We start from the raw sequence: 16,569 nt of genomic DNA, 5'->3' as shown, positions 1-16,569 counted from the left end.
CATGAAGAATACCATTAGAGTAGTAGAGATGTCACTACCGACCATGCTCTAGAATATACTCCATCCGTCCCATAATATAAGAGCATTTTTAACATTAGTGTAGTGTCAAAAACGCTCTTGGGGCGGAGGGAGTATGAATCACCGATGCCAATGTGGCGCTCGACCTCAAATACCAACATCTTGATGTTCCCTGTTTTACAAAGATAAAAATCATACGGAAACAAAGAAAAAAAAGTCAAAACGTGCTAGAGAAAGAAGTAGTTTCATGTGTAGCAATACTAAAGAAGCCTTTTGCGGTTCCTCTAACAAAACAAAGAACTGAGCTTTGATTGTAGCTGCATTTAAAATACATGATAGTCCACAATCCACATTTTAACTTTGATTGTAGCAATACTAAAGAAGCCTTTTGAGGTCTTTTAATCCTTTTTCTCTCCAACAGTGGATTATTTGTTACCACTACTCATAGCTAGTTACACCTCATGATCTTGCATTCCATCCCGGCCAGGATCACTTTACCTTTATATTGGATTTTCTGGTGCTAGTACACCATACCAATACACATAATACATACATCTTCGTATGTGGCACATGGAAATAAAATCTGAATATTTTGAGAGACAAATAACTCGATTTGATAACAAAGAAAGTGCCAATTTTATTATGAACTAACAACACAAGCACTCTAGCACACCATGGCGACTTACTGCCACCTCAAGCTCAAAGGTAAGCTAATTTTTTCATGTGGAAACGTAGCAAACACGACTATTTCATTCAAGTTTCGACAGAAGTTTAGTGGATACTGAAAAGCGCTAACTCCGGCAGCAAAAGGAAATTCCGCATTAGGTTAGTAGGTGCTAAGAAATCAGGGATCAGTTTATGTACACCAATAAAGCTAGCAATTAGCAGTATTAAAGTTTATTGTACGCAATTGTATCATGAAAGTGGGGAGCATGAACATGTTTCAGTAGACAAATCGTCCTTCAAACTCAACGTAGAAGTTTCTATGATGGTGTAGAGTTAATCACCTCATGAATAAACAATTCAAAAAAAATTCTGTGGTAACATAAGTAATCAATTTCAGAACTGCAATGTAAGAGGGCAGATGTTCACATTGGGCAGGCTTTGTCGGCCTAGGCTCGGACTGGTGCAGCGTCTGCAGCTGGCAGGCGCTTGTCGCGCCAAGAACAATGGAGAATCAAACCTGCTGAGGTCCCCAAAGTCTTTGATGCGAGTAGAAGCTGGGAGGTCGACCCTACAGATGCCTACTTAGCTTCAGCTTTCACCGCCTTGCGGGGCTTCTTCCAGGCCCACTAGGTCACCGTGACGCGACCATGGGGAGCACCAGGAACACAACCATGAAGAGGGTCCAACCGACCTGCCGCCGCCGCTGATGCCGGCGAGTTTAGAGGTTGGGAGGTAGAGCGTGATGGCCACGGCGAGTGTAGCCGCCAACCCCTACGCATGGCCTCGTCCTCGGCCACGTCAGTGCCAGTAACTCGTTCCTCAGGGTTGAATAATACGTCTCCAATGTATCTATAATTTTTTATTGTTCCATGCTATTATATTATCTATTTTGGATGTTTTATATGCAGTAATATGCAATTTTATATTCTTTTTGGGACTAACCTATTAACCTAGAGCCTATTGCTAGTTTCTGTTTTTTTCTTTCTTTAGAGTTTCGCGGAAAAGGAATACCAAACGGAGTCCAAACGGAATAAAACTTTCGCTATGATTTTTCTTGGACCAGAAAACATCCAGAGGACTTGGAGTGCAAGTCGGACAAGCCACGAGGCGGCCACAAGGACGGAGGGCACGCCCCCACCCTTGTGGGCCCCTCGTGACTCCACCGACCTATTTCTTCCATCTATATATTCTCATATATCCCAAAACCAATAAAGAGAGCCACGAAAACACTTTTCCACCGCCGCAACCTTCTGTACCTGTGAGATCCATCTAGGGGTCTTTTCCGGCGTCCTGCCGGAGGGGGATTCGACCACGGAGGGCTTCTACATCAACACCACTGCCCTTCCGATGAAGCGTCAGTAGTTTACCACAGACCTACGGGTCCATAGCTAGTAGCTAGATGGCTTCTTCTCTCTCTTTGATTCTCAATACCATGTTCTCCTCGATGTTCTTGGAGATCTATTCGATGTAATACTTTTTTGCGGTGTGTTTGCCGAGATCCGATGAATTGTGGATTTATGATCAGCTTATCTATGAATATTATTTGAATCTTCTCTGAATTCTTATTTGCATGATTTGATATCTTTGCAAGTCTCTTCTAACCATCGATTTGGTTTGGCCAACTAGATTGATTTTTCTTGCAATGAGAGAAGTGCTTAGCTTTGGGTTCAATCTTGCGGTGTCCTTTCCCAGTGACAGTAGGGGCCGCAAGGCATGTATTGTATTGTTGCCATCGAGGATAGAAAGATGGGGTTTACATCATATTGCTTGAGTTTATTCCTCTACATCATGTCATCTTACTTAATGCGTTACTCTGATCTTTATGAACTTAATACTCTAGATGCATGCAGGAGTCGGTCGATGTGTGGAGTAATAGTAGTAAATGTAGGCAGGAGTTGGTCTACTTGACACGGACGTGATGCCTATATTCATGATCATTGCCTTAGATATCGTCATAACTTTGCGCTTTTCTATCAGTTGATCGGCAGTAATTTGTTTACCCACCTAATATTTTCTATCTTGAGAGAAGCCTCTGGTGAAACCTATGCCCCCGGGTCTATTTGCCATCATATAAGTTTCCGATCTACAATTTTAGTTTCCGATTACTTCCTTTGCAATCTTTTACTTTCCGTTTTATAAACCAAAAATATCAAAAATATTTACTTTACCGTTTATCTATCTCTATGAGATATCAGTTTTGCAAGTAACCGTGAAGGGATTGACAACCCTTTATCGCGTTGGGTGTAAGTTGTTGATTGTTTGTGCAGGTATTCAGTGACTTGTTCGTTGTCTCCTACTGGATTGATACCTTGGTTCTCAAAACTGAGGGAAATACTTACTCTACTTTGCTGTATCATCCTTTCCTCTTCAAAGGGAAAAACCAACGCAAGCTCAACAAGTAGCATCGAACACCATGGCAACGATGCAGACGATGACGCAAACGATGGCGAGCATGAGTGCATGACGATGAACGAGGCCATCTCATGAAGGAGTAGCGCGGATAGGGAGGGCCGGTGCGGGTGGCGGTGGGACTACAATCGCTGGCTGCGATGGGGAAGAAATTTCCTTTGCCCTAGATCATGGGTGTGTGGAGGACTGGAGGGTCGCACAAAGAGAGAAACTGAGAAAAGAACGAGTGCGTGCTAGTCTAGCGACAATTGTGGATCGTGAGGTGTGCATGCCGTGGTAGAGTTGTCTCGTTTTATTTTTTTTCTTCTGTAAACCGGAGGTGTGGAAGGGACATACATGCGGTGAAAGAAAATCGGTGGCACAATGGGACAATCGATCGAAGAGGGAGACAAACGAATGAGACGACGTACGGACTGCTCCGAGCAGAGATTATTTGTTTCCTGAAAATTTGTTATTTGTTTCCTAAAATATTTTTTTGACGGAAATTCCTAAAATAAATTACATTAATGAAAGGATCGATTGATTTGGAAAAATTAGGAAAGTAATTGATAGAGAAGAAAACCAGTGTGGGAGGGGTGGTGGGAGATGGGAGGAAATAAAACCGGACGAAAATAAAACTGGAGTATCAGGCTACCAACTGCTCCATTAGGAGTAGAGATTCGAAATCGAGTTTTTTTAAAAGGTCCACGTTCTAGGGTCAATGGTCAGCAGCGCCTATACAAACCTCGCCTAACGCGAGTTGGAGCGACGCGAATGGGCCGGCCCAGGTAGGTTACATGTAAGTTCGTCTTTTCTCCTGTTTTTTTCTTTGTTCATTTTTATATTTTTATGTTATTGTTATTTTCGAAAATATTGTAAATACATATATTACAATAACATTAAAACAAATAAAAATATTAAAATAGTGATTTTGAAAAATATATTAACACAATGCAAAAAAATGTTAGCTTAATTAAGAAAATTCATAGCATATTAGAAAATTTTTGGGACATTTTGTAAATATTCACGTGTTTCAAAAAAAGCATGTGACGTTATGAACAAATTTACTCATATTTTAAAAAAATTTAAAATGTATATAAAATAAATGTTCAAATGTATGTGAAAAATGTTTATAGCATAAAAAACTGTTTGTGACATTCTAAAACCGGTTATGCATTTCAGAAAAAAAGTATGAGACATTATAAAAAATTATTAATCATGTATTTATAAAACATTAAATGTATATCAAATAACTATTTAAGATGTATATGAAAATGTACAATGTTTATGAAAAATGTATATATCAAATATATATTCGAAAGAAATGTTAATCATTGTATTTAAAAATGCTAATCATGTATTAAAAATATTAAGCATGTATAAAAATGTTCTTGTTGTATAAGAAAAATGTAGACATCGAAAGCATTTATTTTCAATACTAATAATTATGTATTTTAATTATTTAACATGTATAGAAACAATGTTTCAGGCGTACATGAAAAATATACATATAAAATCAAGAAAATGATACAGACAACACATAGAAAAAAAAAAGTTAATCAAAAAGTTGTAAAACCGAAGAAAAACCAATGGAAACCATAAAGAGTAACAGAAAAAGGAAAGAAAAACACACAAAAAAACAAGTGAAAAAGAAAGAGAAATGAAGAAAACCAAATAAACCAATATAGATCGAAGAAAGAAAAAAAAACCCAAAGAAAACAAAAGTTATAACCATTAAAAAAGAAACCAGAGAAAACCAACGAAAAACAAAAAGAACTGGAATAAAATCTGGAGTAGGGTGAACCCTACGCTAATGGCCAGTCCACTCGCGCTGCTGCTGATCCGGGAGAAATTAACGTCTTGTTGTAAGTGATTTACTATACATTTCAAAAAAAAAAACTCTCGCGCATGCTGCTTTTTTTTTTAAGATTCTCGCGCATGTTGCTAGGGTCATCGAAGGGCGTGTGGAGGTGTATCTCCGTCGGATCTCACGGGATTCGGTCGGTGTTGGTCTTTGGTGGATCCGTTCTTCGTTCGCTTTTGTTTGGATGTTTACATGTTTGATCCTTCCGATCTCTGACTTTCTTCATCGGTGATGGTTGCTGATTTGGTGCGCTAGTCCTACGGAGGTTTAGCACGACAACTTCCCGACTGTATACTACAAGGTTTGCCCGGCTCCAGCAAGGGAGGGGCGATGGCAGCGCGCCTTCGGCTCGCTCCAGTGCTTGTAGTCATCGCTAGGTGGTCCGCGAATCTGGTTGTAATTTTTATTACCTCTGGTTTTTTTTTGTACTGTCATGATTGAAGATGAATAAATTGGAAGATTCTCACGTAGAAAAAAGGCATCAAGGAGGAGTTCTCTTCAAAAAGCCAACAGAGAGAAATAGCCAAAAAGAGAAAAACTGAGAGCAACATGCTTGTGTTACAGGCCAGCCAGCCCAATGATTGCGGCGTCAGGGAAATTGTCTGGGGTCAGCCCAACAAAACCCAATTAGTATTTACTTACCAAAACAGAAAAAGGAAAGAAACACGACCAATATTCGCCTAGAGCTACGAAACCACGCCTCGCGCGCCCATCGCCGTCCGATCACAACCCAACGCCCGCGAACGCCACCGTCGGAACCTTCCAGAGCCCCTCCCCGTCCGCTATAAACGCCCGCCGTCCGCCTCCGTTTCTCCCCCTCTCCCAATCCTCCTCCCACCACCAAAACCCTAGCGCCGCCGCCGCCAGCACCACCGCCGTACTTGCAAACCGAGAGACAGCTGCAATGGCCGGCAAGGGCGAGGGTCCCGCCATCGGGATCGATCTCGGCACGACCTACTCCTGCGTCGGCGTGTGGCAGCATGACCGAGTTGAGATCATCGCCAACGACCAGGGCAACCGCACCACCCCCTCCTACGTCGCCTTCACCGACTCCGAGAGGCTCATCGGCGATGCGGCCAAGAACCAGGTCGCCATGAACCCGGTCAACACGGTCTTCGGTGAGCAATCCACCACCTTTCGTCATTGCTGTGGTTTCTGCGCTTTAGATCTGTCGATTGGGGCTCTGTCTAGTTTGCGGGTTGAGCCTAGTTCAGCCCGTCCAGAACGATTTTGTACGGTTCGCTACTGGTGATTGCTTCAGTAGTTTAGCCTTTCGAATCTGTTCTGGTGTCAGCTCGCGCTTCGGTTGATTTGATTTGTTGACTAGTTGTACCTGCGCCAGGTTACAAGTGCCTGGTTGCTTAGTTTAATCTGTTCCTGCCGTAGCTGTATTAGTATATAATAGATCTGTGCGTGCGCATAGTTTTTTATGTGTAGATACTTCTGCATGCGGAATCATGGTGCCATTATCTGTTTAAACTGCATTGGCAAAGCCAGTAAGAAGGGAATCGTAAGTAGATGTGGACTACCACTGTAGATGTGGTTTTATACCTTTGATTGATGAATTGGTACCTTACGACAAATAAAATATCTCAGTTTGCCATCTAGCTTGAACAAAATGGTGATACATTATCTCTAGGCATCACTGAATCCAAAATGATGATCAATGCATATCTTGCACTACCATCTGATCTTATTTCCTAAAGCTCTTAATTCATTTGAATTATTTTTTGAACTGTTTTTGCTTTCCTATTTGATTTTTTTAACATGGAGTTAGCACATGCGATGTAAATTAACCAATTCGCTGAACATAAGTGATTATTCCAAAAAAAAAATCACCATCTTTTGGTTGAGGTTGCTAACTTGCTGAAACTCTGTAGATGTTATTTTTGTTTACCCCTTGAATATTTATGTTGCTCCTTGTTGCTGCCATTTGATATGTGACACTTAGTCATATTTTGTATCTGTGCGTCTTGAAATATCCCATATAATAAATGGGAATGGACCTTGTGACACTAGCTGCTCCTCATCAACTTCTAGTTACAACATATAGTCGTTTACATGTTACTCTGCTAATATCTCAAACTTGTAGGATTAGTAGCCTATTCTATGCTTTGTTGGCTCTTCCATAATGCATTTGCACGTGTGGTTAACATCTTGATTAGTGACCTTCCATGTTATTATGCTATTAATGTTTTGTTATTCTGTTGAATGTTCCACCTTGTCCCTGTACCAGTACATCCTACGGTGCTTTGTTCTGTAAGCGTTTGCATGTTCTCTGATGGTTAATTACTGTCATGTACTTTTTTGCTTGCACTGATTCCAACTTTGATTCTCTATACAAGCCTTGGTTGATATTCTGTTGCTTATTTTCTTACTTAATTATCAATATATCATTGTAATAAATTGGTACTTCAAAGTTTTTTACTTGAAATTTTGTTCTGCAGATGCAAAGCGTCTTATTGGCAGGAGAGTTAGCGATCCTTCTGTCCAGAGTGACATGAAGCTGTGGCCCTTCAAGGTCATTGCTGGACCTGGAGACAAGCCTATGATTGTTGTTCAATACAAGGGTGAGGAGAAGGAGTTTGCTGCTGAAGAAATCTCCTCCATGGTCCTCATCAAGATGCGTGAGATAGCTGAAGCGTATCTTGGCAGCACCATCAAGAATGCTGTGGTCACTGTCCCTGCCTACTTCAATGACTCCCAGAGGCAGGCCACCAAGGATGCTGGAGTGATTGCAGGCCTAAATGTTATGCGCATCATCAACGAGCCAACCGCTGCTGCTATTGCTTATGGTCTTGACAAGAAGGCCACCAGTGTTGGTGAGAAGAATGTTCTCATCTTTGACCTTGGTGGCGGCACCTTTGATGTCTCTCTTCTCACCATTGAAGAGGGCATCTTTGAGGTCAAGTCCACTGCTGGTGACACTCACCTTGGTGGTGAGGACTTTGATAACAGGATGGTCAACCACTTTGTCCAGGAATTCAAGAGGAAGAACAAGAAGGACATCAGCGGCAACCCCAGGGCTCTCCGTAGGCTGAGGACAGCTTGTGAGCGGGCGAAGAGGACCCTCTCCTCCACTGCACAAACCACCATTGAGATTGACTCGCTGTATGAGGGCATCGACTTCTACACGACCATCACCCGTGCCAGGTTTGAGGAGTTGAACATGGACCTCTTCAGGAAGTGCATGGAGCCTGTTGAGAAGTGCCTGAGGGATGCTAAGATGGACAAGAGCACTGTCCATGATGTTGTCCTTGTTGGTGGCTCCACCAGGATCCCAAGGGTGCAGCAGCTGCTTCAGGACTTCTTCAATGGCAAGGAGCTGTGCAAGAACATCAACCCTGATGAGGCTGTTGCCTATGGTGCTGCAGTCCAGGCTGCCATCTTGAGTGGAGAGGGTAACGAGAAGGTCCAGGACCTCCTGCTGCTTGATGTCACACCTCTTTCTCTTGGTCTGGAGACTGCTGGAGGTGTCATGACCGTTTTGATTCCAAGGAACACCACCATCCCCACCAAGAAGGAGCAGGTCTTCTCCACCTACTCTGACAACCAGCCTGGTGTCCTTATCCAGGTTTATGAGGGTGAGAGGACCAGGACCCGCGACAACAACCTGCTGGGCAAGTTTGAGCTCTCCGGCATCCCTCCTGCCCCCAGGGGTGTGCCCCAGATCACGGTGTGCTTCGACATTGATGCTAATGGCATTCTGAACGTCTCTGCGGAAGACAAGACCACTGGGCAGAAGAACAAGATCACAATCACGAATGACAAGGGCAGGCTGAGCAAGGATGAGATCGAGAAGATGGTGCAGGAGGCAGAGAAGTACAAGTCAGAGGACGAGGAGCACAAGAAGAAGGTGGAGTCAAAGAATGCCCTGGAGAACTATGCCTACAACATGCGCAACACCATCAAGGACGACAAGATCGCCTCCAAGCTAGCTGCGGACGACAAGAAGAAGATCGAGGACGCCATTGACCAGGCCATCCAGTGGCTGGACGGCAACCAGCTTGCTGAGGCAGATGAGTTTGACGACAAGATGAAGGAGCTGGAGGGCCTCTGCAACCCCATAATCGCCAAGATGTACCAGGGTGCCGGAGCTAACATGGCGGGTGGCATGGACGAGGACGATGCACCTCCGGCTGCTGGCGGCGCTGGCCCCAAGATCGAGGAGGTCGACTAAGCGAGCACTTGTACCAGTCTTACCCTAAAGTTTATCCCGTTCGTTATGTTGGATGCTACTGCAGTACGTGGTGTTGGATGTGATGTGTGTGAACTGCGTTTGCTGCTGCTTTTCTGTTAATGTTAGTTGCATCTGGTGATATGCTGCTATTGCTCTCGTCCACCTGAGATATTTATTTCTCCGCTTGCCTTCGTATTTTGTTTTCATGTCGGGTTTCTGACTTGTGAACTAAGGGGTGTCTGTTTCCAGGGACTTTTTTGTAGGGACTAGAAAAAGTCCCTTTTAAAGACGGGAGGGACTTTTAGGGACTAAACTAGGCATTTGGGACTAAATGAAGAAGACTCTTAAGGAGAGTCTTTTTGGGACTTTTCCAACAATGCCCCTCCATGCATCCATTGGCCCGCCATCTCATGGTGTTGTTTGATTGTTATTTTTCTATATACTAGAGGCAACATGGTTATTTAATAACCTCTAGAAAGGGACTAGGGCACCCATTGGCCCGCCACCCCATGGTGTTGTTTGACCTTTATTTTTATATACAAAGGTAACATGGTCATTTAATAACCTCTAGAAAGGGACTAGGGACTTTTTAGTCTCTGGAAACAAACAGGAAGGGACTTGGACTAGGGACTTTTTATTGGGACTAGAAAAAGTAATAGGACTAGAGAACCAAACGCCACCTAAGGATTGAACTACCCCCTGTTCCGTATGTTTTGAAAATCTTACGGCGTAGGGAGTAGTAACTTTGTTAGAGCCAGTTGTTTGCGCTTGAGGGCTACTCCCTCTGTTCCGAAATAGTTGTCATTCGGGATTATCAGTTCATTTTTTGTCACGTTACGATATTTCTCCCGTTTCCCCTTTTGCCCTCGCACTCGCTCTCTCGTCGACCACACGCTCTCTCCCCGACGACCACTCGCTCCTCCCCGCCCAGATCCCTCGCGCCGCCGGCCAGTCGCCGCCCTCTCCCTCTCGTCGGTTTCTTCCTCACTGCAGCCTTGCTCCTCACCACCCCTAAAACTAGCAACCCGTCTCCCCCTCGTCGGTCAAAGGTGAAATTTTTACCAGCCGGGGTGCTCGATCTGTGGGCGGCGGTGCTCGATCCGTGCTGGAGCAGCGGGAGGAGGAGGGCAGTGCTGGATTGGAGCAGCGGTGCTGGACCGGAGCAGCGGGAGGAGGGCGGTGGTGCCGGCCGCTCTTACTTTGTGTAGTCCACTTCGCTCTCGTCATGTCGTCGTCGCCGCCGCTGCCGAGGAAGATGGAGAGCCCGTCGGAGGGAGGAGCGCCATGGCCAGTTCTGACCTCCTCCGTCCAGATCCAGCTCCAGGTCAGTTCACTACTCTCCCTCTCTTCATGAAATTTTTTGGGGCAGAGCCGATTCGGCCAGCCTCCAGCTGCGAATTTCTACTGAATCGCTTGCCGTTTGTGGGTAATTCCAGCAATCATCCCCTCCTGCTGCTTGCTCTCTCAATTTCAAGACTGAAGAAGAGAACATGGGGAGCAGCAGCTGTCCTCTGCTCTGCTCTTATGCGAATGCTCTACTGCAGGACCGTGGCAGCGATGCTCGCTGAAGCGGACGACAACCACTCCCGTGCAAACAAAGGTACAGACTGGTCCTGGTGGGCGACGAGGGCGCTCTGGCCTCTGTAGTTACACGAGACAACAGTTCTTTATGCAAATGTTGACTGAATTTGCCTCTGACTCGTCTCTGCACTTGACTGAATTCGCCTCTTTGTGCAATGTTGCTGCTGCAGGTGAGCATTCAGGAAAAGAACACTTGGCTAAACTTCAGGAAAAGGATGCACCGAATCTTAGTAAGCGGATGCTCATAGCCGAATTCTTTTGGATGCACATATAGTTTGTATCGCAACTTAGATAATGACAGTAAATAAACTCCCAATTGCACTGTCCAGCAATTGAAAATAAATTACACCTTTTCAGTTAATTTAAATTAACTGAAACCTTTTGTACTCCCATGATCAGTGTTACTGCAGTAATTCACACCGAATTTGTAAGTGCAGGTAGTGCTTGTTTTCAGGAGTAGGATGCTGATCAATAGTGCTTGTTTGGAGTAATTGTTTGCTCTGTAGTGCATTTTTGCTGCAACCTAATCTGTGGAGTATCAAGCTAATTGGAAGAAAGCCAATTGCTTGCTCTGTAGGAACTTTTATGTGCTGGAGTATAGGATTTGCTGTTTAGCAAGGCTTGAGTAATTTAGTGTAGGAATTTAGTGTTCTTCACTTCTCATCTACTCACTTCTCTTCTCTTCAGTAAATTAAATTTAGGAGTAGGAGTAGTTCTTAGAACTACTCTGCACCTTAAAACTACTCCTGTTAATTAACTGAAACTACTCTGCATCTTAGAACTACTCCTATTAATTAACTGAAAAAACTTTTTTAAGTTAATTAACTTAATTTCTTTCTGTTAGGAGTAGGAGTAGTTCTTGGAGTAGGAAGAGGAGCAGTGCGAAGAATTCTCTTCTCTTCTCTTACTCTTCTCTTCTCTACTCTCGCTCTCTTCTCTTCGCTTCTCTTCTCTTTCTCTTTCTCTTCTCTTTTCAGTAGTTTGTCTTGTGCCCTCCATCTTGTGCCGTCCATCTTCTTGCTATCTTCTCTTATCTTCTCTAAATTATGTGTAATTATGGATTATTACACATACTCCTCATCTCTTCTCTAAATTCTCTTCTTTACTAGAGTACTTCTCTTCTCTTCTCTAAATTCACTCCTCTCCTCTCTTACTCCTCTCCTACTCAAAAATCAAATGATCATACAAATGGATTATTATGGATTATGGAGTATCAGAGAGTGATCATACAAATGGAGTAGTAGAAATATACACATACAAATGGAGTATGAAGTAAAAATGTATGGAGTACATGGAGTAAAATACATGGAGTAAAAATACCTGGAGTAAAAATTTAAATGGAGTTACACATACAAGTGGAGTTAGACATACTCCAACATACTCCACACAAACAACATACTCCAACATACTCAAATATGGATTATTACAAACATGACAAGCATCACAACCTCATCACAAGCATCACAAGCATCACAAGCATCATCACTGGCATCACAGCCTCATCGCAAGCATCATCACTAGCATCACAGCCTCATCACAAGCATCATCACTGGAATCACAACCTCATCGCAAGCATCATCACTAGCATCACAGCCTCATCGCAAGCATCATCACTGGCATCACAGCCTCATCACAAGCATCATCACTAGCATCACAACCTCATTGCAAGCATCATCACTAGCATCACAGCCTCATCGCAAGCATCATCACTAGCTAGCATCACAACCTCATTGCAAGCATCACAAGCATCATCACTAGCACCACAGCCTCATCACTGAACCCTCTCCATTAGCTCTAAGTTGTATAGGGCATTTGCGTAAACCTCTTTAGGGCATGTTAGTCTTGGAGGTAGCTGCCCATGACCCTCAAGCCTTTCCTTGTTAACATGTTGTATTTTATACCCATTCCCCCCTGCATGGTTCAAGATCTCGGTCATGCACATTTGTAGAGTTAGGAAAATTCGGTTGAGCTTGTAAACATCGTAGCCTTCAAATTCCTCCAAAACACCAGCAATAAGGTCTTGTAGTGTTTTAGGACTCAAACAATCTGTCAGAGATTGTAGCGAGTTGAAAAACCCAAGGTCAAGCACATTCAAATCCGGACTGTTGGCAGGCTGTTGTACTAATCTAATGTCAAGTCTAGTTTTTGCGACAGCTGCTAGAAATTCCTGGTCATCTGGCAAGATATGGGGCTTAGCATTATCCTGCTGAATGTAGATGGTCTGTCCAGCATCACTTTCCGGCCAAACTGCTTATATCGCTGGCAAGACTTTCTCTATCAGGAACTCCCTCGTCACTTTTCTGTCGACCTTTATTGACTTTGTCTCTATTGTACCTCTGGGTCTGTTGTCGCTCCTCCTCTGAGCAGGAACTTCTTTCACGAATGGCCAGATACCGATTTTCCCAGAGAAGGTCACGTTTCCTTCGCTGTCCCACCTTGGCCTAGCAACGGCCGTTAAGAACATCACCTTGCCAATACAGTTGCCGTGTATAGGCCTCGTAGGCTCTTCCTCCCCATCCAGCAGATAATATGTTCTATTCTTCTTTGTCATGTTAAACCACTTTTCGTCAATATGGACAACATTATGCATAATCTTGAACTTAGGCCTTGCAGTTGCTGTTGTTGCCTCATCAAGCATCGACAAACAAAATTTCATCCTATCCATCTTATTCTTTTCCTTTAAAGCCAGCTTCACACAGTTTGTATGCCTCCTAATCAAATTCAACATAAATTTTCTATGAAGTGTGGTAGGGCTACATCCCAGTTGCCAGGCTAGTGATCTAATAGTAGACCTCTGTTTAATGGGATTGTTAGGATTTTTTCTAGGTTAATGTCCTTAGGCTTTCTTCCAGAATTTCCTTTTCTCTGATCGGCAACATCTACCTCTTGACCTTGTTCAATTTGCAACATTGCTTTCCTCCAAATTCTTTGTATATTCCAAACACCCACTCCAAAAAAATTTGCAATGTCTTGCGTATCAGTTTTCTTAAAAGTGCCTCCTCTACTCATACATAGTGTATGCAATGCTACATAAGCAACAAATTTTTGTTGGTCATTGAGGGTTTTATTTTTTCTACCAATTTGCCCAGCACCTGCACCAACACATACAACAAAGAAATCATTAAATGATCAAGTGATGAAATGATCAACTGTAATTGTACCTGGATTTTGAACAATTTCATCTCCTTCCACTCCATCTCCTTCCATTTCATTTTCTGCTTCTTCATCCATTTCGTCCACATCTTCTGCAGGTGGAGTGAAGTTGAGGTCTGGGAGATCCATTTTGTCCTGAAGATATGAATACGCAAGATGAAGAAGAAGAATAAGTACAAGTAGAAGTAGAAGTACAAGTAGAAGTAGAAGAACAAGAAGAACAAGTAGAAGAACAAGTAGAAGAAGAAGAAGTAGAAGAACAAGTAGAAGTAGTAGTAGAAGAACAAGAAGAACAAGTAGTAGTAGTAGTAGTAGTAGTAGTAGAAGTAGTAGTAGTAGAAGTAGTAGTAGAAGTAGTAGTAGTAGTAGTAATAGTAGAAGTACAAGTACAAGAACAAGAACAAGTTGTAGTAGTAGTAGTAGTAGTAGTAGACGAAGAACAATTCAGTATATTTTGAGTAGTACTACTGCCTGATCTAACCCACAATACACAGACCAAAAATAAATGTTTGAATGTGTTGCTGGTTTGCTGGAATTCAAGTCTGGATCGATGAGCTACATCCCCCTATTTTCATTTGTTTTTAGAGGGCTTTATGATCCTGACAGACTTTGTTGTGCATCATGACTTTGTTGCAACAGAATTTTACTGTAGGTTTTACTAATTGCTGGAATTCAAGCATGTTTCAGAATGCTCCTAGCTCAGCAAAAGCAGGGAAATAATACTGATTTTTGTTGTTGCTGTAGGTTTTACTAGTGCGAGTGATCTTGACTTCCTTGCAGAGAGGACTAGAGATATGGGGTACTTCAGTGGTTCATCTGCACTCCAGATAACTTTCAGTTTTGTTGTTCAAAATTCAGCACCGCCTTGCCAAACAGCATTCTGCCTCTAAATGGCAGCATATGCAGGACCAACTAACAATGTACGGAGACCAACTAAACCTGGTATCTTTTCCAGATCAAGTTAGACCCTGGTTATTGGAAAGTACTCACTTCATTTCAATTTCTAGATGATATTCAGTTCTTTTTTCACAGCAAAACATCTTTGCTTCATTCTGATATCAGCATATTTCACAAGATCTCAAAATGACTGAAAAGGTCTTTACGAATTGCAAGCAGGGAAGCAACCAAGAGCATCCTAGCCGAAGTTGCATGACCCAATACTAACACCAGAAGTGATCTCACAGATGCAGAGCCACACTTAGTGCCAGAACTAACATTGTTTTCTTGAGTACTTAATCATGATCTGGAGTACTAGCATGGAGTAAATTTTTTGCAAGAGTACAATTACAAGCATGAGTACACTGAATTTCTTGTAGCAGATGGAGCACATAAAAATGGAGTAGCTCACCTACTGTTGATCTGCTAATTTGTCAATTTTCTGCTCCTTGCTGATCCTTGCTGCTCCTTGCTCCTTGCTGATCCTTGCTCCTATTGTTGATCTGCTAGTTTTGACAGGTGAACAGATGGACAATGGCTGCTCCTTGCTGATCAATTCAAAATTGCTCTGGCGATCAATTCAAGCTTGCTGTGACTGGCGAGAAGACATCCTGGTCAATCACCACATCTGATCAATTTCTGTCTGTGGCGAGAAGAAGTGGTACAACTCCGGCGATCAATTTCTTTGGCGATTAACAATTTTGATCAATTCAAACAGCAACACAGGCAGCGCTACTGCTGCTGTTGGTCAGTGCGGGAAGGAGCACGGGCGGAGGTCAATTGGCCGGATCCGGAGCTCCAGTGCCTGAATCGAGGAGCTGGAAGGCTCAGGCAGGAGGAGGAGCACGGGCGGCGCTGCTGCTGGTCGGTGCGGGGAGGAGCACGGGCGGCGCAAAGGCCAGGAGTCGCGGGCGGTGCGACGGCCAGGAGTCGCGGGCGGCTGGAGGCTGTGGCGGACGGCGAGGGAGCTGCGTACGAGTTTGGGCTCTTGGTTGGAGCGGAGGAAGGCGGCCGGCGAGGGAGCTGCGGCCGGCGCGGACGGACGCCGGAGCTGCAGCAGTGGGGTGGAGCCTGGCGGAGGGGAGGAGCGACGGAGGAAGACGAAGATCCCCGGCGACAAGAATTTCAAATTGAGGGTAGTTTGGTACTTTTTCCTGTTTTCACCTGGTCGGAGAAGTTCCTCAACGACAACTATTTCGAAACAGAGGGAGTACGAAATAATAATCTTAAACAACACTTTTTTCATCCATTAATTGTACCGAAAGTCCCGTTAAATCCGACCTAAATCAGTTAAAATCGTCCATAATAATCACAAAAAGCAAAACCTAGCTGTCACGTGCACCGGCGCAAGCACTTACCAGGCCTCGACGATGACGCGCTTCCCGCTTTCAGCGCCAGCACCGCCATCATCTACCGCGGCCGCCACCACCTCCTTCTTGGCATTTTTCTTCACCTTCTGCTTGGCCGCTGCAGGAGGCGACAGTACCGTCTCCACCGCAGACACCTCCTTCTTGGCCTTCTTCCTGCCCTTCCCCCCGGCCGCCGCCGGCGCCGCCTCTGCTTCCTCCTTTTTAGCCGGAGCGTCGGCGCCCCGCTTCCCGGCGGCCATGCTCCGGGTCATCCTAGGCGGCATTGCGGGGGCTGCCGCCGTCGCAACCGGGGACTTGCGCTTGGGAGGCATCGCTAGGTTAGTGGATTGGGGTGGGTGTTCGGCTCTTCGGTTTTCGCGAAGGAAAGAGATTGTATCTTATAGAAGAAGATGGTGGAGGATGTGAAAAGGACG

The 16,569-nt window shown here is 44.1% G+C and overlaps 1 protein-coding gene, 1 long non-coding RNA gene and 2 other non-coding genes across 4 annotated transcripts; 3 read left to right on the top strand and 1 right to left on the bottom strand.

Annotated features, from left to right (window-relative positions):
* Window positions 1–5,662: 5,662 nt before the first annotated feature.
* On the top strand, window positions 5,663–9,265 carry LOC109741152 (heat shock cognate 70 kDa protein 2). The gene is made up of 2 exons (XM_020300224.4): window positions 5,663–6,054; window positions 7,384–9,265. The coding sequence occupies exons 1-2, from the start codon at window positions 5,841–5,843 to the stop codon at window positions 9,114–9,116; spliced, it is 1,947 nt and encodes a 648-aa protein (XP_020155813.1). The 5' UTR covers window positions 5,663–5,840; the 3' UTR covers window positions 9,117–9,265.
* On the top strand, window positions 6,712–6,796 carry LOC120963622 (small nucleolar RNA Z196/R39/R59 family). The gene has a single exon (XR_005755378.1). It is a non-coding gene; the product is annotated as a small nucleolar RNA Z196/R39/R59 family (small nucleolar RNA).
* LOC120963696 (small nucleolar RNA F1/F2/snoR5a) lies at window positions 6,861–7,001 on the top strand. The gene has a single exon (XR_005755445.1). It is a non-coding gene; the product is annotated as a small nucleolar RNA F1/F2/snoR5a (small nucleolar RNA).
* LOC120962825 (uncharacterized) lies at window positions 9,153–9,926 on the bottom strand. Its single transcript, XR_005753818.2, has 2 exons — window positions 9,797–9,926; window positions 9,153–9,344 (listed from the first exon to the last, which is right to left on the bottom strand). It is a non-coding gene; the product is annotated as an uncharacterized lncRNA (long non-coding RNA).
* Between the last annotated feature and the right edge of the window lie 6,643 nt (window positions 9,927–16,569).

The sequence above is a fragment of the Aegilops tauschii genome, chromosome 4 (genome assembly GCF_002575655.3).
Source record: "Aegilops tauschii subsp. strangulata cultivar AL8/78 chromosome 4, Aet v6.0, whole genome shotgun sequence".
In the NCBI taxonomy this organism is placed as follows: domain Eukaryota; kingdom Viridiplantae; phylum Streptophyta; class Magnoliopsida; order Poales; family Poaceae; genus Aegilops; species Aegilops tauschii.
Note: the sequence above shows the minus strand (reverse complement) of the source record. Positions and strands in the feature narration are given on the sequence as shown.